Source organism: Triturus cristatus, chromosome 6, assembly GCF_964204655.1.
Source record: "Triturus cristatus chromosome 6, aTriCri1.1, whole genome shotgun sequence".
NCBI lineage: Eukaryota > Metazoa > Chordata > Amphibia > Caudata > Salamandridae > Triturus > Triturus cristatus.
The window spans coordinates 405643405-405671101 of NC_140589.1; the positions used below are offsets into that span (position 1 = coordinate 405643405).

Here is a 27697-nt window from a genome sequence, read left to right on the forward strand (position 1 = left end):
GGGACACTTCCTGTTTTATCTTGGAATGAATTCCAGTGTTTATTTGCTCGTCGGTGTTCTGGTTGATAAAGTGCGTTAACTCCAGAGGGATTTCTCTATTAGGCGTTGGTAGAAGAGCTTTGGAAGCACGTCAAAGATGGAATCTGTTAGATCAACTTCCAAATACATCTACACCCCGGCCCCTGACATTCCGTGTAAGTAAACAGGTAAACAAAGAAGTTATTATGGCCGTAGTAATTATCACAATTAAAGTGATTTTTTTGGCTGAAATTAATTAAAGCTCGTGTTTAAATAGGAACCGTGTTGCAGCATCTGGGTCTATTTTCACATGGCTGCTGCATAACCCGTGGGGGGAGGGGGAACTCGGTGGAGACGAGGCTGGCTCGAAATAACCGAATGAGTTAAGGCTGTTGAGTTTGTTTGGTGTTTGCAGGCACACTGAGTTCTGTTGTCTGCCTTGTCAGTAATTGCATAGCAGGCTGCCGTGTCTGGGATGAAGTGTCAACAGCTTCCTAGAATTCGACTTGTTTTCATCTACTTCATGTCAAGCCCTGTGACCCCTTTCTTCAATGCCAGTTACATAATGTTTCGATGCTCTGTCAGATTTCAGCAGGGCCAGTGCAAGGGGTTTGAAAGTTACAAATGAATGATAGTCATGAATAATATTCACTGATCTTCATATAATTGATTGCTATTTTGGAGCGCCCTTTCACCACCAGAAATGCTGTGATTATGGCTATTGATGCGATCTGGCACCATCTTTCTTGTAAGAAAGCCATAAGGCAGCTGCTGCAGCCCAAATGTAGTGAAAAACGGGTGAATATTATTTATTAATGCTCTCATATACCACAGACAGGATCCAATAGATAACAGAGTACTTCACACCGGAAGTGTAGTGCTAGATGTAAAAGATAGATAACTATAAAATATAAAGTATAAAGCAGTAATAATATACTAACCAGCATTTGCAATGCAATAGATCTAGTATTAGCGAGAGTTTGAGCTATTGGCACAGTAAACGACAATGTCTTTTATTTGGGTGTTTAAAAACCTGCAAGCGGTGCGTAAACACGCACTTTGTACTTCTGGTCTTTGCTTATGAGAAGCGTGGCTGGCAGTAAAAGTGGTGCAGTTACTGCCAGCTTTGCTTCTCATAAGCAATGACTATACATACAAAGTGCGTGTTTATGCATCGCTTGCGGGTTTTCAAATCATAAATAAAAGGCATTGTAATTTACAATGCCAATAGCTCAAACTCCCGCAAATGCGAGACCTATTGCATTGCAAATGCTTGTTTTATTTCTTTTCAAATACGTGGAGACTGATAGAAGAATATTGCCTGACATACAGAGAGGACCGGGTGTATAAACATTTACTCACTGGAACTTGAATGTTCTAAGAAATGCAATCATGTCATTCTATCATGCAACATATTTTCTGCATTGGCCCTTTTTTCATTAACTCCTCATAGAGAAGCAAATCTGCATTAAAATAAGACAAGGCAGATTAGAGAAAACACCCAGTGAATCTCTTTGGGAGACTCTCCCAGGATGGTGACAAGCCCGCTCCTTATATTACTCTCTGCTATTGGAACTCCCCACTTTAAATTGACTTATTCAAGGATAAGTGCATTTGTGGTAATGGGGTGAAGTCTATAGAACAAACTTCCTTCTGAATTTAAAAAGAAAGACAAAACATGACCCTGATAAAAAAATAAACTATGATGCCTGGTCATGTAGTGAGCTGAAATATAAGTAGGATAAAATGAACTAGACCAGGTTTCTTTTCTGCCTATTAGTATACACATGAAGGGAGTCTGAACAACTCAGGAAAACGTACTACAACTTAATTTCTTTATTGGGAAGCATGAGTCGGTGATTCTGCAGGGTTTGAGAGAAAATGCAAATTGTCTTCTGTTTCAAACATTTCTGAATGAGTACTTCATTGTTCAATCAAGCATACAAATAATGCAGACCATAGAAAATGACCAACTAACCACAGGCGTGGTTTCATTAAAGCACTGAGAACATTTTAAGCAGTACTAATTTACTTTGGATATTATTCTGCCACTATTTTCTCACCTACGTAATTCAACTATAGCTAAGTACAGATTCAGGCCCAATAAGGCCACCTACTTTACTAAACTGTTTCTGTTAACCCATATTAATTTCTAGTACAGCTGTCCTAAACCAACTGAAAATGGTAGCAATTTGGCACTATATAGAAAAATAATCCCTGCAAATATGGCTGTTGCCAGAGTACAACTTGATGTAGAAACCTTTTTTATTGTTTAATGCAGCTAAACTCCAATATATGACAGGGTCTCCTCTACTAATGTGATACTGGGAAAATAGTGATTATTATTTTTACTTCTAAATAGATTTGTTTAGTGAAAACTTGGATATTTTAATACAGTGTGCAGTAGAACATGGAAGCATAGTTTTCGTATGCTAGTGAACCTGGTAAAATTACTCCCTTTACATGTGGCTGGGCAGACATGGTGTCTGAGGTGTTCTTCCATTTGCAAACGTGTGGGGTGAAATAAGTCTAACTCAAAACATGCCACTTAGATTCCAGTATTTGCATATATGATACATCTCTTTCTACATTCTTCCAATATTTCCATACTGACTGACACTACTATTATAGGCCATAGGTGTTTTCAGGCTAATAGACGCACCATTTTCTTGCTCGTGATTGTTATTTTCTTCTGTTAGTGGTTAAAGAACTCTCTTTTAGAAAGTACAATGAGCAATTATAAAAACACCTTTTTGCTAAGTATTAATTCCACTCCTATATGTTGTGAAATTTGTTGCACCATCATACGTTCACACTAAGCGTTTCATTGTTGTAGAGTCTTTTAAACATTACATTTGAATTTTTGTCTTTTTTTGTCCAATCTTTCTTTTAATCCTTACTTTTTTGCATACAGCGTTCAAAGCAGTACTGGCTGAGGCCGAGTTCCAGAGGAAAGAGTTTCTCAGGAAACAAGGTGAGACTAGAAAGTGTTAACAATAGTAATATCGTTCTTTGCTAACTCACATTGTACTAAGTTTCAGCAGCCATTCAGTTGATGTTGACACACAAACAGTGTTATTCCACAGTGTCATTCTTACTAGAAGTATTAGTTAGATTTGTTTGTGAAAATTAGTAGTTTGAATTCTTTCCTATATGAAAATGCATTAACAATTTTTCTGCTGACTTTGCTAAGTTGGTTTCTGCACATGCAGCAGAGATCTATGACCAGTCTACAGCTCTCAGAGCAGTAGGACACATGCACAAAAAGGCCATGTCTCCCCACAAAAAAGTCATTACTTATTCATAGCAAATATTTGCAAGATTTTTCTGATTCTCATACATGAGAGGCCATATACAAGGGATAACTATGATTACCCTGGCTTTTAAGTGTACATTCATCTACCCAACACTGCAAGAGTGAATTCTATGTAATGAATTCACATTGAATGCGTAAGGGTGGGAGATATGTGAAATTTCTCAAACAACATATGACTTTCAGTTGTGACTACAGAAAAAATCTGGATATGTAGCACAACATTGGCACTTGTAGGTGACATCTTTACAAGGAACTCTACACTGATTTTACCTTTGTGAATCAGGTTGGGAACTTTGTATGCAAAGATGTGCACATTTTCCATGTGTAAGCCTGACGTGGGCGACAACACACATTTTGGGGCTCAGGCCGTTATAGAGAATACTTGGAGCTATTGTTATTATTCACTACAATTGCTGGACATATCAAGCAATCAGCCCATATTCTGGTGCCATCTGTTCTTGCATGCCAAGGCACTAAAATTGAAATGTAATTTCTCAATTAAATCCAACACTGTCATTCAAATATGTCTTCATAGTGGCAATTAAAACAAATGCAAGTCATTTAAGAAGATCTTATTTTATTTATTTATACTTAACTCGTTCATATTTTTAGGGCCTTACTTTCTGGAGTATTTGTATTGGGAAGTTACAGAAGAATGTGTGGTGTTACTTATATGTAAGGTAAGAATACACGTTGTGTAAAACAATAACTTCTCATTGTAAAAGTGACAGTGCTATACATTGTTGTTAAGAAAAAACACTGTTGTGGGTGTATTGGAATTGCTATTAGATCTGCAAGATCTCATAATATAAATGTGCTTTGTTATGGAGAAGATGGTAGTTGAGGAGCTGGTATGAGGAGCCTGTACCTTGACAAATTTTAAAAGGGTTTGCAGAGGTAGAGCTCACTGGAATTCTGAGATTCTGTATCGGCAAAGATTTGCACAGTATTAATATGTAACAAAATGACAAATTAGCCAAATAATACTGAAACTGAATGTGCTGCATTATGCTGCATAATTTGCCGTTTCTTGGTCAATAATTTTGTGCACCCTGCTGCATAATTTGATCCTTAAGTGTTGTTAAATTCCTGTGGCCATGGTTATAAACAATAGTTTGCAAGGTACACGTTGGCCACAACCAACAACTATTGATGCAACTTTGTAGGCAATTAGACTAAAATCTCCATCTCTACTTGTTGTAATGAGTATGAATCTTGACAGGAGAACTTTCGAGAAAACCCAAAACTTCCCCATATTCATTATTATGTTGAAGCAGTAGTATTTCACTAGATATTGAAACAAATCATGTTTCCCAGCCCTGCCACTCCATGATCTGCAAAATGTTGAAACATCATTCATGGATAAAGAAACAAGGAACACCCATGGCATATAACCCATCAGAAGTACAAAGCAACACCCATTTCTAAGCTCTGAACACCTATTAATTTCTAAAACACATAATCTAAAAGTAAGCACCTTACTTCTAAAGGTGACAAAGTAATTGCAGATGTTTACTCTAAATCAAAAACCTGGAAAGAAGTTATGAGGTCATTCCAAATTTAAAAAAAACAGATCAATAAGAAGGAAAACAAAAACAGTGCTATTTCATCAAACATGAAATTAAGGCAATGGCATATTATGATAAGGAAAGCAGCAACATTCATGTGATATCCAGCTCCAAACAGCTTTACAGAAACACCTTATTCAAGGAAGAATATTTGTAAAGTTATTTGTACAGAAGCTGCATATTTTTAAACTCTCAACGTGAGCTCACTGTATTGTGAGCCATCAATATGTTTGGGTGAACAACAGTACTAATTATTAAAATATTTGCATTTGTCTACTTAAATCTTAGCGAAACAGCATAGAAGTATGCACAATCAAATGTCTTTAATGTTTATATGGCATAGACAGTTAAGAACATAGTTCTGCTCAGCTAATCATCTTTCAAGGCACATTTTTACCTAATAAATATACATCTTCAACTATTACATTGTCACAATGTTCTGTGTCACAGAAACATCCTAAATTGCTACACCATCAGTATAAGGAGTCCATGTACTGTACAACCATTTGAACACTGTTATATTGTGATCGGTTGTATATTGTCAACTATCCTAATTATAACTCTAACCCTAACCCACAATTTTAAACTTAATAACAATCTCTAGCCATAACTGAAGTTGATTAGATCTTACCCTAACACGCAATGCTAAACTCAGCACCAAGCTCAAAAGCCAACCCTTGCTCTAATCCCAATAGCTAATATAAAGAAGACATCACACCCTTACCCTAAATTGTATTTTAATCCTAAACTCAGAATCACTCCCAGCCCTAAAAGTATTACCTGCCTTTTGACCCAACCTTAACTCTGACACTAAACCATAACCTTTAAGCCTATCCCTACCATCAATCCCAGCCTTAACTAATCAATACTGCAAAGTCAACCCCAACCATTTTCCTATCCCTTTCCACATCTCCTAATCCCAGCGTTTGCTAAATGCCAAATCCAACCCCTAACCCAAACTTTGCTCCTAAATTTCACATTATTCGTAACTCATATCCCAATCAATAACCTTAAATCCAAACTCTAACCCTTATCAATAACCCTGCGCCTACCCATAAACAGATCTCCAGCTCTACAGCAATAGCTAACAATCATCCCTTATACTATCCAATAACCCTTACATTAATCATAACCTCAATTAATAACACCACTCTCCAACCTCTAACTATAACCATACATATTAAAGTACAATTTAAAAAATAACAGTACCCTAACCCTAAAGGTATAACTAACAATTATTATTAGTACTATCCCTAGTCCCTACCTTTAACACTAACTGTAACCCCAGTCACTAACACTATATCCCAGAACCACCTGCCAACCCTAACCATACATACAAAAGGACAATGTAACAGAGAGCAATGAAAATATTGACAGTTAATTTGGAAATATAAATGCATGTGATATTTTACATGTGAGTATGTAAAACTATGACAACGCAAGGGGGTACATATTTGACATTAAACAGTACAACAAACAAATAATTAAACATAAATGTGAAAGAAAGAAATATTTAGAAGGAACCAGGAAATGGAAGACCAATGCAACAAGGTATCATCAAGTGTATTCACTGGGGTAATAGATGCTGTCATTCAGATAAGCACCAGACAAACAAGTAATGGAATAAAGAGTGCCTCACTGTGGTTGGTGGAAACTAAATTTTAAATAACAGTGCTATAGGTGCCATTCTAAGTCAAAAGGACTTACATAATCAGTTTTAGAAGCATATGAATCTCAGTAGTCCCACCTGAGTCAGGCATAAAATGTTCAGGGCTCATGCATATATCAGTAGCGTATGCTTAATTAAGTATTATGATCAACCAATTCCTGAAATTTGGAGTATCACATAGATGAAAGTAAACAGTACCATATTTATTTTAATTTAACACCTCATGCCCAATTCCCAAAACATTGACCAAATAAATAGCCGCATTTTGAGAAGCGCAACCCTATGTGTTAAAATCCTATTTCTGGAGATAGTACAGTAGAAGGGGTAGGTAAGGTATGTTGGAAAGTCACCCTTTATGGCCTGTTCACCCCCATTTGTTTGTGCTGAATGGAACTGGTAGTAGCTGACTCTGATTGTGACCTGGGTTCTACTAGTTATGCCCAGGGCCAGTGCTATATTAAACACAATCACATACATTCAGGTAAACCTATTAATGGCATGACCTACCCTAAAAGTCCTTAGTAGATAATAGGGCAAGAGGATAAAAACTGACTATGAGTCTCTAGTATATAATAGGGCATGGCAGTTTAGAGGCCAGCAGACTTTGTTGTACTTGTATGCATGCACCACTGAGAGTCTGAGGTCATTTTAAAAGCAGCCCTGTGTTGCACCTCTTCTTTTAAAAATAAAAATGTACTGCTAACTCGTCTTTGGTGGTATGAGCACATTAAAAGTGATAATCTACTTTATTTGTACATTGTGTGTACCCCAAGGTCTACCTGAGGTGTTCCAGGGGTGGCGGGTCATGTAACTAAAAGCAGGGTCCCTATAAAAGATGTTTTATGAACCCTGCCCATTCTATTTTTTCCCCAGTGAAGGAAAGTCACTACTACGTTGACTTAAGTGCTGTGGGCACTGTGAAGTATTAATGTACATCACTTTTTCATATTAGGACCACCCACGGGTCTCCCTTAGGTGTCCAAGGGGTGTGGGGTCCTGTAATTATGAGCAGGGACGTTATAAAAGAGGTTTTATAAACCCTGGTGAGGAAGAAATTGCAAATTTGCAATTATCCACTTTGTAGATACTTGGCCTCATAGGCTAACATGGCTATATTTTATGGACTCATAACTATTCCTAGGAAAATATGAACATATCATTCAAATATGTAACAGAATGGTGTTGATAAATCCAATATATTGGACTTGAATTTATCCCAATTTATACAGAAAGCAAATTATAACACGTTCTTGTTTGTAAGCCAAAATCCAGCCTTCCTGTTGTCTCCCCTGATTTGTCAGTGCTAACAGGCTTAGCAAAACTGCCTTGATTAGGTGGTAAGTGGCTGTCCTGGGGAGAGGCTATTTGCTGGAGAGAGCTCTGTGACTACACAGGAATGCCAGGGCATAGAAGGGGGTCATAAAGCATGAGACTTCAAAGGAGGAGAGGACAGGCAGGGAATGTCAGGTTTACCTACCCCCAGTCTCCTGTGCCGCAGCCAGCTAGCAGGCGTAAGGAAGGAATTTGGAGATGTTAGGGGGTGGAGAGCTATAGAAATAAGCCACACTGAGAGTCGGTTCAGTTAGCTCCAGCTGCTCTGCTGAGATTTCAGCCATGATGGATTTTGGAGGAATTGTGCTTCCTCGAACAAGAAGATGCCACACTTTTGAGGAAGTGGTCATGCGCCTGGGTAGCAACCTGCTTCCCATTGGTCAGGCGCGCCCCCCCTCTTGATTCTTTGAAGCCGAGATTAAATATGTGAGAGTTCCATAGCCTTTCAGTTTTGCAGCCTGAAACTACAAGAAGAAGGAGAGTTGTTCTGCTGGAATCCTGATCTGAACCCCCGGTCCTGCCTCGTGCATTGTCTGGGACTACAGCTTAAAGAAGGAGTAAGGAGTAGACTCCCTGCAGTCACAGTTTAAAAGAGCTTTACTGACCCTTCTCCAGCCTGATTCCTCCACCTGGGTGCGTCCAGTGGAGTTTTAAGGGGTTAACCAAGTGCATTGTGGGAAGTGAAGTCCAGGACCATCTAGGAGATTCCAGGCCATTGGATTTCTGTTTTCAACACCTGGAACCCCCAGAGGATCTTCCAGAAGGACCTCTAGAAATCTGGGAAACTTTTGGGAAAAAGCTCCAGGAGGAGACCGACACGACCACGGGAGCCAAGCCGGCCACCTTCAACAGCGACCTGGCCCAGATTCCAGGTTCATCCCACTGAAGAGCTCTATAGGTCCAACTTTCAGAGTTTGACTGGGAGCTCCCTAAAAAAGTCAAACCAGTGAGCCGTCACCAAATCTGGACTGGTGGAGAGCAGCGAGTGCAGAAAAAGCTGCAGAAATGTTCTAAATTCAGAGGTAAAATTTTGGCCGAGGTCTACCGTGAAGGATATCAGAGCTGGGCTCCATAGCATTCAGCCTCAATCTTTGACTTTGCACTTGTCAAGTGTGACCATATGTCCAGAAGTGGCACTGTTGGTTTCTAAGCACTAGAAGGTGTTCATAGCTCCGGTTCCCTTCATTGGATGTTCATATTTGTCATGTCATTTTAAAGATCCAAATCTTGCATTTGATGATTGATGATACAAATATTTCCTACTTTTATAAGTTGGTGTGGGATTTGTATTGTGTGCTGTGTCTTACTTATTTACTGTAGTGGTGTTTTTAAATGCTTTGCATGCCTGTCTCCTAAGTTAAGCCATATTGCTCAGTGTCAGCTACCAAGGCTTGAGCAAGGGACTAATTTATAGAGACCCTATTTAGGACCCACTTCTGTATTGGAGGCCTTGTTGCTGGTGTTAAGTACCTACCTACACCTCCCAATAACCCATCTTCCAACAGTGTAAGAATGAGGAACTTAACCATCTATTCTTTTAGAGTTTCCATATTCTTAGCATGGTTTATTTTTAGTTTTTTATGATTTTTTATTAAGTCAGACATGATCATTACACATACTACCCACAAAAAATATCACGTGGTGAGTTAGCGCAGTTACAAATACATTATTACAAATGAATGATCGAGCCTGCCGTACAATGATTGAACAACAGAGTGTATGGTATATGGAATATAAGACCAGTATAGCAAAGAGTAGAAACGAACAGTAGAAACATCTCCGTTCCACAGCATATCATCTATTGGGTCATAAGAATTATTTTAATCATTGATCTGAGGATCCCAATAAAATCTAACCCAACTTCTAACAAATCTTTTAAGAGAGCAGAGATCTCTGTTTTGGCCAGTGCTAATTCGGACTCTTATATTTGCCGAATGACGGTCCACCACTTGGCTGTCCTTGGCAGAGATGGCGAGACTCATGACCTGGTGATACAAAGCCTAGCAGAAAAAATTATTATTGACAGCAGTCGTCTTAAGCAACATTTTAATTCCATTTTATATCCCGTCACAATCTCCTTCGGGGTAAACTGTACTTCAAATCCAAGGCAAGATTTTGTTAGTTGAGTCACCCCTTCCCAAAATTCCTGAAGGGTGGAACAGGTAACAAACATGTGAGAATATCTGCTGCAGATAAACCATACTTAGGGCAGCTAGTCTTATCAGCACCAGGATTACCACCCCATTTTACAATTCTTTCTGGTGTGTTGTACAGAAAACAAATGGTCTTAAATTACTGCAGTTTTAGATTTATGGAGCTCACCCAGCAATCAACAGTCTCAAGGGCACAATGAATTTCTAATGACAAGATCTCAGAATAAAGTATCCTGCTCCACTTAGCCGCAAGTAGTGGACTATCGTCGATCCTACACTGACAGAAGCCATGGAAGATTGTTCCAATTAGAGGATTCCTAAGTGTCTTATGTATGCAAGACATTATATCTGAACCTGCCAGCTTGATTGGGTACTTGCAACCTAAAATAAAATAATCCCTTAACTGTAAATATTTATTTTTAAAGTAATGAGGGAGATCATAAGAAGCATGAAGCCCAACGACTTAGTGGAATCCGTTAAGGTCGTAAAGCTGTTCAACAGTCTCCTCCCCTAATCTTACCCAAGCCTAGATTATTCCAATATAGGGTATCACTGTGTATCAAAGCTAAAGATCTCCTACTCTATAGGGAAATAGCCTAAATTCAGGCCCTAGTGCAAGTCGATAATCGAGAACCGAGGAATCTGTTTCTGCCTTTGTTAGCAAATTACGCAAGTGGCCATCAAATGCTGCCCCGAAATTTAACTTGCAACCCATCAACTGCTTAAAAGTAAATTTTAGAAGATGTATAACACATCTAACCTGTCTATAACCCTATATAAAACTGCCTACAGTGCCTTCCAAACATTTAAAAAATAAGTTTGGGACCCGGAGTGGGATTGTCAAAAATAAAAACAAAAATTATGGCAAAACGTTCATTTTTGTAATATTACAACAGCGTAAAATACTAATCTGGAGCATGTTCCTGAACCATAATTTAGAAATGAAAGAGAGTAACAAGGGCTTATAATTCAATTTGCAAATGTTATCGACCTGAGTACTTAACACCCAGATATATAGTTGTTGAAGTTACCCCTGAAATTGGGAATCTAGTTTAAAATTCATTAACACTTGGGTTTTAGCTACATTTAACTTTTAGCCTGAGAATGTTCCAAATCTTTTAGCCTCATCTATTATATGATCCAACACGACTGGTTAGATGAAAAGATAGTAACATCATCTGCATATGCGGTGATTTTAAATTCAGACCCACTAGAGATCAATGGCTGAATTCCTTAATTCAGCTGCACAGATTGCCAATTCAGCTGTGCATATATAGAGTGACTAAAAAAGGAGATAATGGACACTCATGCCGGGTGCCCTGATGGGTCTTAAACGGCAGTGAAAATTTCCTGGCATAGGCTAGGTTGGCACAAGGGTTTCTATATAATGACTGTACCCATTAGCAGAACTAAAATCCACACTGAAAGCTACAATTGTCGCCCATAAACAATCCCATACAATGCTGATGAAAGCCTTCTCAGCATCTAATACAATCCTACCTATTCTTTTATCAGATTTTACTGCACAGTCAAAAGCAGCAAGTGCCATATAGATGTGGCTGGTGGTGTCCTTGCCTGGTATTAAGCCATGCTGCTGCTGCAGGACTAGGACTGGCAGGAGGGGAGCAAGCCAGGTGTCTAAGATCTTTGCAAAAACCTCTGCATCAGCGTTGATGAAAGATATGGGTTGAGATATGGGTTGATAAGAGCTCCTGTCATCAGATGGCTTACCTTTCTTCAGAAACACTAAGATGTTAGTCATGTTCCAAGTAACAGGCACTTCTCCACCCTTATCAATATGTTGAGTTAAACTTAGAAATGTCTGGTGGCAGGGCTACATGAGAAGCCTCACTTTCCCTGACAGAGTTGTCTTTCTCAAGTGTAAATGCCTGAGACTCCCCTAAACATGGCAATCAGCAGCCCCGGATATATTCCATAAACCTAGACAAGACAGACTAATCGCTTGAAGCTGATTATATTGTATCTGATAGAAGATGAGAATTGCTCTGCAATAGCCTGGGGATGAATGTGAGCTAGTCCATCGCTGCCTTTTATACACTGGATTGTGCACCTTGTCTTTCTATCAGACATTTGATGGGCCAGAACTCGACCAACCCTTTCCCCATACTCATATTGGGGAGCCCTATTCTTGAGATAGCTAGAAGCCACCTTTTCTCTCAGCCCCGTCCCAAAAGGAGAACGTTATTCAATTAAGTTGCGGTATAGGACCTGCTCATCTGATCCTCCGGTAGCTATTGGCTGAGGATGCAATATCTCCAACTGTGGAATTGACTGGCAGAGCAGTCTAGCACTGCCTTGCAAACCCTTTTTTTTATTAAGAATGAACTGCACTGTGATGCCCCTAACGTATGCCATCATTGCGTCCCACCTAACCGACAGTGAGCCCGTACCTGTATTAGCCCCCAAAAATTACATAAGCAAGCCAGACTTATGCTTGCAGTAATCAGGATCAAAAGAAGGTGGCAGGGAAATTAAAACTGAAGCCGTTCCCCTCGAATTGAAAACGACAATGAGAGCTCCCTCCTGGATCATGGTATTAATTTCTTTCCGTCGATCAAGTCAGGCTTCTAGGTAATTCAAAAACATACTTGTTTTTTCTGTCCAACACAGCCATACGTTCAGAATTGTTTGCTATTGGGCTGCCCCTATTTCTGTCGATGAACTTTAATGACTTAATGCAAGTTTGTGCTATGTAAGTAACATTGTGATCAGTGCCTAAAACCAATGTAGGTCAGAAACTGTTGATAATTATTTAATATAATAATCGTGCGTATTTTTATTCTTGTTTGCAGGTAGCCAACATCAAGAAAGAAACAGTTTTTAGGTGGTACAGGGATGATGCTGAGATTCAATCGGAAGAGGCCCCTGATTTGCAAAAAGGAATTTGTAGATTACCAATTGTAAAGGTAAAGCATAGCAAATACAAAAAAGTAGATGATACAAAATAAATGTTTTTCGCTGTTGAAAGGTTTGCAATGCTTTTACTATCATTATGCCTCCTTCCGAAAATCTTAAGTGAACCATCAGAGCAGCATGCAAGGACCTATACATCTCCAAAACAAGAATAGACTGGCCAATTTGTAGCATTCTGAGTCCGAGTTGTGAAAAGCAGCATATCTAAACTTTGAATAGCAGTTATGTTTGGCTTACAGACGTCTTTGAAACTGCATTTTCATGCTAAAACCTGAAGTAGGTCATATGGACCTGGATGAGATAAGAGTAATTGCTGGCTTTCCAACTGCCAGCATCGGTTTTCAAGAACAGGGGTTTGGTTCTTCACTCTATTCTTTAAACAGCATATAGGGCCTGATTTGCAAACCTAACTTACATTATTGAGTTAGTTTACACTTTTCAATGAGATTACTGCTTTTTGGTGTCCACAAACTCCGGGTCTAATTCAGAAACTTCACTTTATAGTACGACAAAACATTCTACAAACTGCTAGTCACAAGTTACGTGCATAGCTTACACCTCTATAGTACCTATGTTTATGTGTGCAGAGTTCTCAGTTCTGACTGCTGAGTCTCCGCATACGTAAAGTTATGTTTTAGTAGTAAATGTGGGAGGGACACAGGAAATAGGCCTAAAAAGGGTCAGACTTACTGCAAAAGGGGCCGGATTGGGGGGAGTAAGAGAAGTTTACAGCCATGGCCCGTTTAGTGTGTGCCACTGTGCGGTGATGTGGGGCAGGGGAGGGGCAGGGTGGGGGGGTTGTAAAATGTGGCATATGAACGATTTCAGGTAAGTAACGAAAAAAAAAACAAAAACAAATGTTGTTGCGCGCGCTGCATCGCATTTGCCGATGCAGCGCGCGCAACGAAATTCGTTTTTTTTCCGTTACTTACCTGAAATCATCCATATGCCGCATTTTACAATCCCCCACCCTGCCCCTCCCCCGCCCCACGTCACTGCCCAGTGGCACGCCCTATACGGGCCATGGCTGGGAGTTTAGAGAGTGTCAGGGAGGGGTCTAGGGGTGGACTTCACCCACACACACAAGACACATTTAACTTACTCTTTTGTAGTAAATTTGCTCTTGGGTTTTGTGAATTCTGAAAAGTAGCTAACTTACTCAAAAAGGTAAATTACTCAAACGTTTAAATTAATTTAGTGATTTTTTTGTATATTATTTACAATAGTTGAAAATGTAAATTCATGTTCATATACCATACAGGTGGCATTACTCATGACACAAAAAAGCACTCTCATATAGCCATCACTATAAACCCACACTCTTTCAACCTGTCACCCTTTACATAGTAGAGTGCTGAGCATCAATAAAAAAAACACTGTGCTGCTGCATCAAGCGAATGAATACCTCTACAAATGTAATTACTATGCTATAGGAACTACACTACATAAATCAAGATCTCATCAAGCCCTACCTGTACCCACCCAAACGGAGTCATTACAAAAAAAGGCATGACAATTTTTTTAAATTCTGGGACTACCTATGCTCTGCCCCACATAGCCTAAGGCTATAGATAATTAAAGATCAGAGTCATCCCTGCAGAGATAAAGCAAGACTCATCAGGCTTACAAACAATAGTACAGCCTATGATAGTAAGCTATATTGTTAATCACAAAGCCTAAATAACTAGCCAAGAATGAATGCACTTTAAGAAACTGATAATTGATGAGATGGTAAAGTTAGTGGGATCAAGAAATGTAGAGAAGTAAATGTTTTGGGTTTTAGAAGGGTTGAGCATTAACGAGCTCAGAGGCTTCCAGCATCTAACTGCAGTAACATGAGAGATTCTATCTCTGCAAAGTGCCAGGACCATGAGAAACAAAGAATCTACATGGCGTCAAAATAAAACTGATAAGAGAATGTAAAGGAGGGGGCAATGTCACAGTGGTAGGTAGTGAAGAGAGAACAATCAAATTCCCCTGGTCTGAACGTTTGGGCACAGCCAGTAGACTGGGGGTTTGTGGTATGAGAATCACCAGGAGAGTGAGAAACAGCAACTATAAAGCTAGGATTAGAATCATTATAATGTTTTACCTGTGATAGATTAAGGAAGTCAAAGTCCGTAATATTGTAGTCTTATTGATAATACCAAAGACTACAGAAATCTGAAGGAACAAAGGAAAATGATTTGAAGAGCAAAGTAGAAGTACTTTGGGTTCCCTCTCAGGTGGTCTCTTACTAGAGTCAAGTCATTGTAGCCATATTAAAGTGGGTAAAGTAAGATGTAGGAAGAGAAGCACACGATGAGTGATTAGAGAGCCAACTGACTAACTGGATGGGAAAGAAAAGTCTATAGCCATTTGTTTTAGTGATGGAAGGATGATCACCTCGGTCAAAACATTGGAGGAGAGGACTAAGAGTATGAATATTTGGAGGGTTAAAGGGTGAAAGGGTCAAATCAGTCAAATATTGGGTTTACTGACAGGTTTAGTGATATGAGCTTAGTCAAATTGTATTGAGTGGCAGGTGATTGTAGATTGGGTATAAGAGAGTGGAGGTGGGTTAGTCCACTTGCAGAGTGCGTTATTAATGGTAGATATTGCGTAAGAGAAGAAGAATGAAAAGGTGCTACTGCTAAGATCAAATAAGGCAATGGTGAGCCTGGAGAAAAGCGGAGGGAGTTGAGTGTTCATGATGATCTCTGAGAGTAAAGTTAAGGGAGGATATTTGGTCAATGCAGCATGTGGATTTGGCAGCATTGATGTAGGTGTAAGTGTAATAAAGGCCATCGCATGCGCTAAGAATAGCAGCCTGAGCCAGGTCTGTTTCTATAGGTTCAGGCATAAAAAGACTACTCTAGACTCACTGGCGATGTTTTAGACAATATATAAATGAGAATACCTGACAGAATATCAGCTCTCCCTCCCGCTCGGACGCTTGGGCGCACTCATGATAGTCATGGAATAGCATCTATATCTGCAGCTGCAAGTATTAACAACAGGGAGCGATCCAAAAAGGTGCAACTCAAGCCAGAGTGTGCCAATGCCCGACCATGTCCCGTACATAATCGCATGCAGCATACATTTTTGCACTGAACATACGAATAATGCATTGCACCCTGCACATAAATATTTTTTCTATCCGTTCACACAAATGAGTCTTTTGATTAATACTGAGATTATATGCTTTGTGAATTCCAGTTGGAAGAAAGTACCTTTCTTTACGAACTGCTTCTTGATCCACTCCTCAAAACGCAGGCTCTCACTGGAGCAATCAGGCGTGTATCTTGGAAAGCAGAATTGAAAGCAACAAACTCAGTCTGGGTTCATCACTCTGTGCCATTGTTGTCGCATTATGCTGACCAACAGTGACTTCACCCCCGTTTTCCATGAATTTAATAAGACTAGAACACACTTGGAAGTCAAAGTGTCACTTCAAATATAATCCCCCTAATGCATCTTTGTAATGCTGTGTTTCTCCAGTTGTCGAAGAAGGATCAAGGTGTGTATAAGGCAACATTGAAGGATGACAGAGGGCAAGATGTTTCTACACTTGAAATTGCTGGAAAAGGTACAGAATAACCACGTGTGATGCAGTCTAGTCTCTGCGATAACATGTTATGCATGCATCTAAGTCCTTAAAGTATATTTATTGAAAATGACGTTGTTGACGTTGTTGTGCGTGTGGACTGCTGAATGCAGCAAACGTAGAAACCTCTGCAGAGCTGCACTTTCAGTTTATAGTGACAAACAAAAAGGGTGTGAATAATAGTGGTTACATATGGCATTGGTTAACTTTCATGGGTAATCTTTATTTAAGCATCGTCCGTTATCCAGTTTCGGTTTGAATATAACATGTTATACTATTTTCCCTTAGTATTCGAAGATATAATCCTCGAGATGAGCAGAGTTTGTGGTGAGTAGCTGTTTGTTGCTCAGATTTACACATTTGCATTAATGTGCGTCACTAGTGACTGCTGTGAAAATTGTAATATTCAGGTCAGATTGTAGTCAAACCTCTTGAGAACTTACAAAGGTATAATGAGCTATACAGCAGGATACCAAAGGTTGGTAACTAATAGCGTGCCTGCCTCAGCCCCTACTATGCCTCGCCATGGCACATCCCCTTCCAGAACCACCATGACACTCCCCAAACCGTTTGCTGCCTCGCTGCCTATCATCTTATCTCCTGAAGAGTTCGGATGGGTTACAGGCTCACAGCAATACAAGCTCTGGTCACTATGGGACATCCTGCAGTGGAAATCCTCACTTCTGCTGAACTTGGCGCTATACACTTTGCCACAATGATGTCCAGCAAAGTCAAGACCCTTCACTAAATTTATCCAAGGGTGAAGACACGAAAATTCACAGGCAAAGTATATGCATCAGGTGGGTGACTGAGAAAGAGTAGCGCGTGACACAGTCAAGCATGATCTGGCGTTACGGTAAAACAATACACTGAAAACATCATTTACAGGTACAAAGCACAAGTGTTCAGTTTCCCGCAAAAAGGGCGTTCCATTTTCACTGTTGAATATTTAGAATTTGAAAAATTTCCAACATGGAGTTTGCTCAAGATTGATCATAAGTCACATTGCATAAAACATTGCATGGGGTCAAAGGAGGAAACATATTTAGCAATACTTTTGGATTAGGCAAATAATGTTTGACTTCGTTTTGAAATATGAAGCATAAGATTACTGTTGTATTCATATTGTTGTATTGTGACTTTAAATGCTTGAGTCAGCGCATGCCAGAAATGCTCACAGTCTCCATGGTAAGCAGTTTGAGACTGGGAGCAGAACTGGAGATACAACATTGTTGGTGGTGTCTTTATGCTACTCAATAAACAGCTATCAAATTCCATGGGACTGATATTATAATACTGGCGATGAGTAAGGTTTGATTGGGGTCAAGCGCACTGCACCAATTCTCACTTTACGGACTCTTGTGCCTTTTTCAGTAATTTACTGAAGATTGATTCCACGATTCGATTTCACAAAACATTTAAAAGGGTAAACTTTATTTTTGGTAGTACTGTTACCTTGGACTAACGTGGGGGAGGTTTCAGGGAAACGCTGTGTTAATTTGGTCACGTTGTACTTGGCTGTTGTGGCTCAAGCGTGCAGTGCTGGCTGTGAGGCTTCAGGAGCGGGTGGAACCACAAGCACAGGTGTCGGCGGTCCAAGCGAGGTTTGGTAGAGGCCGGTCACTGTTGTCAAGGAGCCATGAGCAAAGCAGCTGCAGGCAGTGGAAGTTGTCAAAATCCTTCTCGATCTTGCTGAGGACACGCATGTGGGAGCATGTGTAAGTCATCACATTAATGTAATGATGTCGTGAGCATAGCCGCATAGCCTGCCATCTTCTTTTGGGGACACGTATTGTACTCAGTCGATCGGCCTGGCAGGAACGCATTCAGGTGCCACGTTTCACTACCTTCACCACTCCTAGTTATTGTGAGGACGCGCATGACCGCTTTTCTTCTTTGAATTAAGTCAAACCTAATTGGAGAAAATCTTTGCAATCTCTGTTGTGGCATGACTTCAGCAGCTGCCTGGTGTCTTGGTGAGAATCTGTGCTTACTGTGGCTATATCAACTGTGAGATTTCATGCAGGGATGAAAATTAGTACATGTTGTGTTCATTTAGCTCATTGCTTTTACCTACTTCCCCAATATGTCGGTCAGCAGGACGTTGCAGCCCCCAGGTTTCTTGTCAGTGAAGGGGGTGCCCATGCTACCTTGGAAAAAGTGGAAAAACTCTTTGATTCCTAGCTAGTGGAGGGGAGAAATTCTCAGCCCACAAGAAACAAACAATACTACTGAATAATCTTGAGATTGAGGGGCACAACATATATGAGAGCATCAATGAAATACCAGTTGGCAGTGGTGACGGAGATACTTCTGATGTTTTTGAAATGCCTATGGGGATGTTAGAGTAGTACTTTGGCCCACAAATTAATGTGGTTCTAGAACAACACAAGTTTTTTACCAGTGCACAGGAGCCTAATAAAAACATAGGCAACTACATCGCATTGTTAAAAACACTGGCTCGCACCTGTGAGTTTGAGAACTGACTGACTCTCTCATGAGGGACCAGTTGGTGAGGTGCATGAATATGCAACAGAGTGCAAAAGAAATTACTGTCTAGGAATCCAATGCTGAAAGAAGCCATTGCCACTGTTGAGGGAATGGAGAACATGTAAGGATGTGTGAAAGAAATGAGGAATGGTGCTGTGACACAGGACAACATTTCCATACAAATCAGTAGAAGTCATGAGATTGGTGAAGAGGGAGCATTTCAAGGTGGTGGGGGAAACATTCTGAAGGTATCTTCCAATGCAAGGTTGAAAAATTCGCCAGATATACATGAACTCAAATATTTCAGATCTGGCGGTTTTGCACATTTATCAAACAGTCTGAACTGTTGAGCTAAGATGTCAGTTTGCAGGAGATGTGACCTCAAATGCACTATGCAAGAGTGTGCAACTGCACTGAAAAGGTGGAAACAGTGGAAGATGTTTTTGATAATTTGCGGACTGCAGTCCAGGGTATGAGTGATGATGGTGGTGAGGTGGATGCAGACATAGTGGTTATGCCTGAATGTGAAATTGAGATTGGTGGAAAAACGATTGTGATACTGGTGGACTTAGATTCTACTTTCACCATGATTAGGAAGAAACTGTGGGATGAGAAATGTGTTAATGAGGAAGTGCAATTGCTTCCCCTGGGTATCAATCTGGTTAGATATGGTGGGTCACGGATTGAGGTTTTGGGGTATGTTGTGAGTAAGATCGAATTCAAAGGCAGGGAGACTATAGGAAATGTCTACTTAGCAAAGTGGGGAAACAACCTGTCGGGATGGAGGCACCAACGTTATTTGGGAATTACTTTGAATCCCAATGCCTACAACCCATGTGATCAAGTCATGGTCATTGACAACTCTGGTGATGAGGAACGTTTCCATAACAAAGTTGCTGGAGTGTTTAGTGATAAGGTAGGCCTGCCTAAAGATTTTTAACATCACAGCATGTTGAAAAGAAGCCCTAGGCCATGTATACATAAAGTATGCAGAGTACCCAACATGATGGTTGAATCACTGAGGAACGAGTTAGAAAGACTTTTGGACATAACGGTGATTGTAGAAATTGAGTTGTCCGAGTGGTTGACACCAGTAGTTTTGGCACCCAAGGTTAGGGGTAAAACCACTAGGATGCATGTGGACTTGCATGGGTTGAATGATGTATGGATCTGGGTGGACCACCAACCACTCCCTAATATCTAAGAATTTATCACCATGTTGAAGGGGGTCAAAGTTTTCAATGTGTTAGATCTCTCATCTGCCCACCGTCAGGTGAGACTACATCAGGATTCAAGACATTGGACCTCCTTTGTGACACCTCAAGGTGCTTACAATTTTGTCAGAATGCTGTTCCGGTACGCCTCGGTGGCAGCTTGTTTCCAAAGAATTATGAAGATGTACTCAGTGATGTATCTAATGTCCTCTTCTCTCAAGATGACATACTGATTTATGGCAAGGATGAGTGCAAGCACAATAGTATGTTGAGGAGTGTGTTGAGGAGATTGGCTGCATAGGGACTCACGGTGAAAAAGAAAAAGTGCCAGATTTGAGTCACATCTGTCACTTATCTTGGACATGTAATTTCGGGTGAGGGCATTCTGCCTAAACTGGAACTAGCTGAGAGTAGTTCTACTGACAAGGAGCAAGCAAGGTAATTTATGGGACTCTTAAGAGTTCTACGTGAAGTTTGTGAAGGGGTTTGTGAGTGTGGTGGAACCTATCTGGTCATTGCTAAAATAATAGGTGCCCTTCAGTTAGTCGGAGGAGTGTGATAAAGTGTTTGTGTCAATCAAGTCAGAGATTAGCAAGATGTCTACCTTGGGACATTTTGACACAAACTCAAGATGATCCTTACCACAGATGCAAGTCTCAAGGCGTTGGAGCTGTACTGTCCCAGGTAGTGGATAGTGAGGAGAGAGTAGTTGCTTTCACCTCAAGAGCACTCAAGGGGGTGTCAGTTTCACTGGCAATGATTTCTGTTGCTTTGTTTTATTTGTTCCCTATATATATATTGTTGATTAAGGCGGATGTGTTGTTTTTAACTTGTTGTATTGTGACTTTAAATGTTTTAGTCAGCACATGCCAGGAATTCTCACTGTCTCCATCATAGTGGGCTCTAATGTAATTATTTGGTGACTGGGAGCTGAACTGGTGAGTTGACATTGTTGGCGGTGCCTTTATGCTACTCAATAAACAGCTTTAAATTCCATTGGACTGACATTATTATAATAATTAAGTTTTGGTAACATCCACTTGCCAATTCACATCTCACCTATTAAAAAAAAATACAACACATTCATGTTCTGTTAAAATGCTCTGTATAGAATTTTTAAATAAAAAAGGCTTTGATCAAATACTGTTGACTTGATTAATTATTGTAAAAACTGCTTAAGAAGCTAAATGCATTTGGTTCACTTTTGTCCCAGCCTCGATTACTTACTTGTAATCTTTGTTTCTCCCAGTCCAAATCTTACCAGTGCCAGTCCTAACTGAGCAAAGTTTGCCTTAATTAGGAGACAGAATTGCCTTCCATAGCCTATAAGTAGAAGCTTTGTATGTGATTATTTTTCTTGATACATACCAAAGACAACCACTGTGGTTGGGCGCTGCTATGGGATGTGGGAGGGAGTGATTCTAGACTCTGACAAGGAAGACTTAGACGCCAAGTAATGAAGATTACAGGAAAGTAATCAAGTCATTACTTCCTCATCCATCTTCCTTGTCCCAGTCCTAACTAAGGAGCTGATTATGATGTGGGACCTACCGATATCTGCATTATGATGCGGCGGGCGGAGGCATCGGCTGGATGGACAGTCGGTGCATCAGAAATGCTCATAATCCCCTAATGATTGCGGCTCCGCTGTCTGGATTATGATGTCTTTTTCCTACAGCCTTTCCATGTTGGCCTTTCCGATATGGAAAGGTTGTCGGAAAATGACTTTGGGTGCATGCCACACGGTGAGGGATGTTTACAAACCTCCATTTCACTATGGCATCTTGTGCTGCGGGTCTTTCCCGCCCGCTGCACAAACTGCCATAATGAAATGGATGTTTCTGACCACCCTATGGGTGGTGGCATCCAAAATGAGAGGTCAGAACTGCTGACCTATGGTCGGCCAGTTCCAGACCTATACAGTGTCGGGCAGACTTCATAATCAGTCCCTATGTGAGGATGCATTCAAGCAAAATCAGAAACAGCCAGAGACCATCCACAAGTGAAACATGGTAAGCATGAACAACTTCAGTCCTTCAAATAAAATGAGTCCAAGGCTGTGTATTGGAACTGTCCGCGTAAGGGACAGATGCAATGAAGATCCAGTAGTGGCATGAAAAAGTAAAAGCAGAGTGAACCAAAAATGAACCAAAAATGAGAATGAAAACATTAACTGTCCAATCCGATGGGAGCAATCTAGCAGCATACAGAGGACAAAAATGTGGTAGAGGACCTCCTTCTCCCCCCACTCCAATTAAGGGAAACCAGAAAAGCTGGAAGAAATTGAAAACAGGCCCAACATCCACTAGAGAGAGAGTGACCCCATATACCACAATCAAGGAACAGCATCCCTGTAAACTAGGAACAATTAAGCGCCTCTGACAAAATAACCCACACAAACTTAATTCCAAAACAACTAGACATCTTAAATAACAGGGAAGCCAGGATGTAAACAAAACCTGAACTTTTCTGGTAGTAACACACAGAGAAGGACCCCCAAGAGGATAGAAGTCACAATTACAGAAAGAAAAGAAAATACGATGTGGTCCAAGACACATATTGACCCAGAACTAAGAAAAAACCCTCCCATCTGCAAAAAGACATGCAGGTCATGGAGAGCTCAAATCAAATTGGGAAGCAAAGGAACAAATACTGGCTAGAAACACAGTAGTAAATGTTAAGAGACCGCCTGCACACTCTTCCCAGTATACCGAATCCCTGAAAACAAAGTGCAACTGCAATTTGACTAATAAATTTAAAATTTATAGAGCGCCCATTTACCTTGAGAAGTCTTGGCGCTAACTGCACTTGAGCATGACCTGAAATGCCATTAAATTCTGCAAAGCCATGTTTTAAGCTCTTTCCTGAAGGCAAGCAGGGTAGTGATGTCTCTAATATGGTGAGGCAGAGTGTTCTAAAGTTTGGTTGTACTCCTGACAAAGCTACTTCCACCCCAGTTAGCTTTCCTGAATCTGGGAGTCGTGGATGTTTTGGCGTCAAAGGAGATCAGTGGTCTTCTAGGAACTTACCAATGAAAGATTTTTCTCAGAAACTCGGGGCCAGTGTTGTGAAGTGCCTTATGGGCAATGCAAAGTGCTTTGAATTTAATCCAACTTCTCACCAGGAACCAATCAATCTTCCGGATTCCATGGGAAATTGAATGGAATATGGACAATTCTAATATTCTTGTTTCTGCATTTTGTGCCATCTGAAGTCTGTTGGTATGTTTTTCCTGCAGGTTCATATAGAGGCCATTACAATAGACTAGTTTGGTTAGTATTAGAGCGATGATAACTGTTTTTTGTTATTTGCATGAATGTACCGGAGGATTTTTTTTATCATTCTGTGGGTGTAAAAGAATGAAGAGACTACAGCTGATAATTGTATGCCATAGCTAAGGCTGATGTCAATTAGTGTACCCAAGTTCTTGGCTTTGGGTACTGGAATGGGTGGAGCCTAGATGAGCCGGCCAACAAGAGGGAGACCAGACTGGAGAAAGCTTGTCAAATGTAATCACTTCTGTTTTGCCTGGGTACAGCATCAGACAGTGCACGCTCATCCATGAGCCAGTAGCTCTCCTGGACAGTCCTGGAAGGGGGTGGAAATTCCAGGGTCATCGCTGAAGGCTGACACAACTAATTGAGTGTCATCAGCATAATACGTAAGTGCAAAGTCAAGGCTTTTGATAAGAGTATCCAATTCAGAAACTTAGAGGTTAAAAAGTGTGGGGTTAAGCGAGCATCCCTGAGGGATCCCACAAGGAATTGAAAAAGGCACAGACTCGTAAGAGCCCATAGCTACTGATTGTTTGCTACTGGACAGGTAAGCTGTCAGAAGAGACAACGCTTAGTCCTTAACACCTAATTCTGCCAGGGAGTTGATCAGGGTCTTATGATCAACCATATTAAAGGCTGCAGAAAGGTCGAGGAGGATAAGGGCTGCGGAGCCTCCTTTGTCGAGTGCAGCCCTTACCACCACTGTGGCTTTAATTAGTGCTGTTTCTGTACTATGCCCAGGTCTAAAAACAAACTAAGGTGGGTCAAGAAGATGATTATTGAGGATGAATTGGGCTAGCAGCATATTAATAATTTTTTCCATGATTTTTGACGGGAGGGGAGATGGGAAATTGGGGCAATAGTTCATGGGGTCTGCTGGATTCTAACACGGAAAAAGCAAATTGATTGGCAAAATGTATAATCCATCCAAGCAATTGGGGTGCTAAAGCTTTAAGCATCCCTAAAATAGAAAGACTAAAAAAAGGAATCAGCAACAAACATGACAAATAACTAGACCATGACTTCACTTTTGCACAGGAAAGTATTCTGGGAGAGCAAAACCAAGTAATTGCAGTAATAGTGAAGGACACCTGATATCACAAACATATCTTCATTAGAAAAACAAAAACAGGGGTGTAATGGAACACCTGTCCGCCTCAGAGTAGGTCTAAAGCATGATTGGCAGAGATACCTCCAACTGACAGACCACTTACTATAAAGGCATTAAAAAATGTAACATTTTAGCGAGAACCAATAACAAATAAAAAGGAATCAGCCTTCCCACATAACTATAAATAAAGGAAAACCTCCTACCATCAAGTCCCCATTATAAAAGGTCATCCCCATGCTGAATTTTACACCGTAGCTCAATTTATATATCAGGGGAGTGGAGGAGTATCAAAACTGCACAAATTGAAATTGTAGTCATAGAATCATCTTGAGATTAAGCAGAGCTCTCATCAGGACAAACCCAAGCTTAAGAGGCTTCAACTTCAAACATTTAGGCTATAAGAAACGTCTAACATGCATGATAAGCACAATTGACATTTTTGTAGTGTCCTCTGAGAGATAACCTTAAAGACTCAACGTTCGAATCAAGAGTCATAAATTGAGAATCACAATCAACCCACAAACTCAAACTTTACCAAAGGGACTACGTTCTTCATTAATTCTTTTAGTTGAACTTAATTCATGGATCCCTGCAAAAAGTCCCTGATTATTTCTAGGCCCTATGAAGAAAGCTTTATGCTAGAAAATTCATAACTCTTAAATTATTTTTAGTTAAAAAAGCTATAAGAAATATATGAATTTCCCTTTTTGAAACACCTCATACAAATGAACCACTCTCAAATTACAAGTCATTTTCCCTTCAATACTGAAATTGTTCAGCATTCCATTCATCTGTTCTTTTTGACTTCAAAATTCAGTCAGGAAGACACAAGGAGGCTCTGCAGCTCGGAATGCGAAATTCAATATGTTCAGGCTAGAGTTTGAGACTAGTGCAACTCATTACCGGAATAGTCAGGTCATAGAATCCACTTAGTAATATAAGCAATCAATGGTAGGCAGCACCAGTTAACTCAAGCCTTAATTCCGTGATGGCACCAAAACCTTGGATGAGCTGAGTTAATGGCCAAGGTAAAGTAACTTTGCAGTCAAAGAATAGATCCGTTGTTGGATGCACTGAGAACTCGCTCTTTCTCTGATTCTGACTATTAAGTATCTATACCTCTTCAGCACAGCGTTCTCGCAGATAGAGCAAAGGAGCATTATTGGCCAAGGGTGGGGCTATCAGTATCTTTATATTGATGAGAAAAGGTCTGAGAGGGGCCTGCTGATATCGATGGAAAGGAGTTAGCTATGTTGGGTTTTGTCAGTCCTTGATCTAGTGAGCTCTTTGTAGTTGATATTTGATGAGCAATGAGGTAGTGCTAGGATTCCAGCTGTATTTACCCCTGCAAGATAAAGAGCCTCAAAGGCACAAAGTGTTGTGTGTTGACCATTATATCTTTATATCCACTTCTATCCACTAAACATGTAGGCTTGGGGAGAGTTGCATGTCAGACTATCATGTACAAACGTATTGCCTGACATACATACGGTTTCCCAAATAACATTTACTAAAATATTTTTCCATGGGATGTGGATTTTGTTGTATCAATTTAAAAGGGGCAATATATTTGAAGATTTTATTTAGCACATAATATTTATTTCAGAAGATATTCTAACAAGCTTTGAATATTTTTGTGCTATACAAAATAAGGATCCAAATTACCAGACAAGACGGAGCACTGTACCCACTACTGAGATGGGTTACTGTGTTTTTCTTTCTCAACCCCTTTTCCTCTTTGACTCACGCTTCAACACTGGAGTGCTGCCAATTGTCTTCAAATGGGTCTATCGGATAAACACTGCTATTCAGTAGTCCACTTGGGTATTTTATACGTCTGACTACTCTGTGAATTGATGTAGGAATGGCATCTTAAACCATTTAGATTAATGAGGACTCCAACAACTCTTTGATAATTGTCTTCTAAGCACATTCATTGAATACATAGGATTCTGAATTCTTCCACTCTGATCAGGTTCTTCAAATGCTCCAGTCATATTTTGAGACAAATGCACATAGTTCATATATTCTCAATCGTTTTTAAGAGCTTGTGTTAGCGTCACAGTTTTAATTCATTTTTACAAGTGCTCTCTCCAACTCTACAATTCTGACCACTCGTGTCTAGTCCCTCCCACATTTCTCTACCTCTCTCTCCTTCACTCCCTCTAACTTGGCTTGAAGTGCGTAAAGTGAAGCCACCAAGGACGTATTCTCTTTGTTAATCTAGCAACTTGAACTCTCACATGAGACTTCAATCTTCATAATTTTCAGCTGTATAGTAAGCAGAGTTTGCCATTCTAGCAACACAGGTTTTTGTCCTTCTTACTTTTACGCCAGTGTCAAGGAAATGCAACTAACCTCACTTGTCATTGCCATTGTGATACAGGATAAGCCAGCTCTTTGTACAGCTATGTTTCTACTTTCACAGCCAATATCTCCTCTGACCTTCCAATCACAGTGTACCTGTAATCCTGAATTAAGAAAATTCACCTCACTTCAGAGAATTCACTTCACTTTAAGACTACTAGAAATGTTTCTCTTCCCAATATATGGTTGTTTAATAATTTTGGGACTGAAAAAGAAAGACTATTTTTTCAGGATTTTCCACTACCTCCAGTGGCTTCCATAGAAATACAAGGTCTTTTTATTTTAGCTACTTCTGGTTAGTTAATCTCTGAATTTTTTGCACCATCCTGGTGCCTACGCCTATATCACTTTGAAATATGTCTGATGGGTAAGTTAGATCAGAAGACTCAAAAGGCATGTAGAGATCTACTTTAGGTGTAGTTTTGTAGTAAAGAGGCTGTGGCTTTGAAAATAACTTTCCACCACCAAACTGATTCAGATTCACTTCAAACGTTTCAGAAAACAATTGCAAACTTGCAGTTCTCTTCACAGAGGTCTGGCTGGACATTACTTGTTTGTTTTTCGGTTAAGTATACTGACACCGGTAACTAGAGAGGCTTTTATCCATTTCAAGCACTACGTAAATACAGCACAGACTGTCATCCATCCAATTATCTGTACTCGT

The 27697-nt window shown here is 40.1% G+C and overlaps 1 protein-coding gene across 1 annotated transcript in view; it reads left to right on the top strand.

Annotated features, from left to right (window-relative positions):
- MYOM2 (myomesin 2) overlaps positions 1 to 27697 on the top strand; it is a 586141-nt gene that overhangs the window by 525098 nt on the left and 33346 nt on the right. Inside the window, exons 27-31 of the mRNA XM_085610818.1 lie at positions 2933 to 2992; positions 3947 to 4014; positions 12870 to 12983; positions 16471 to 16558; positions 16865 to 16903. Of these exons, the coding sequence (XP_085466944.1) occupies positions 2933 to 2992; positions 3947 to 4014; positions 12870 to 12983; positions 16471 to 16558; positions 16865 to 16903 (369 nt within the window). The remainder of the gene's footprint in view (positions 1 to 2932; positions 2993 to 3946; positions 4015 to 12869; positions 12984 to 16470; positions 16559 to 16864; positions 16904 to 27697) is intronic.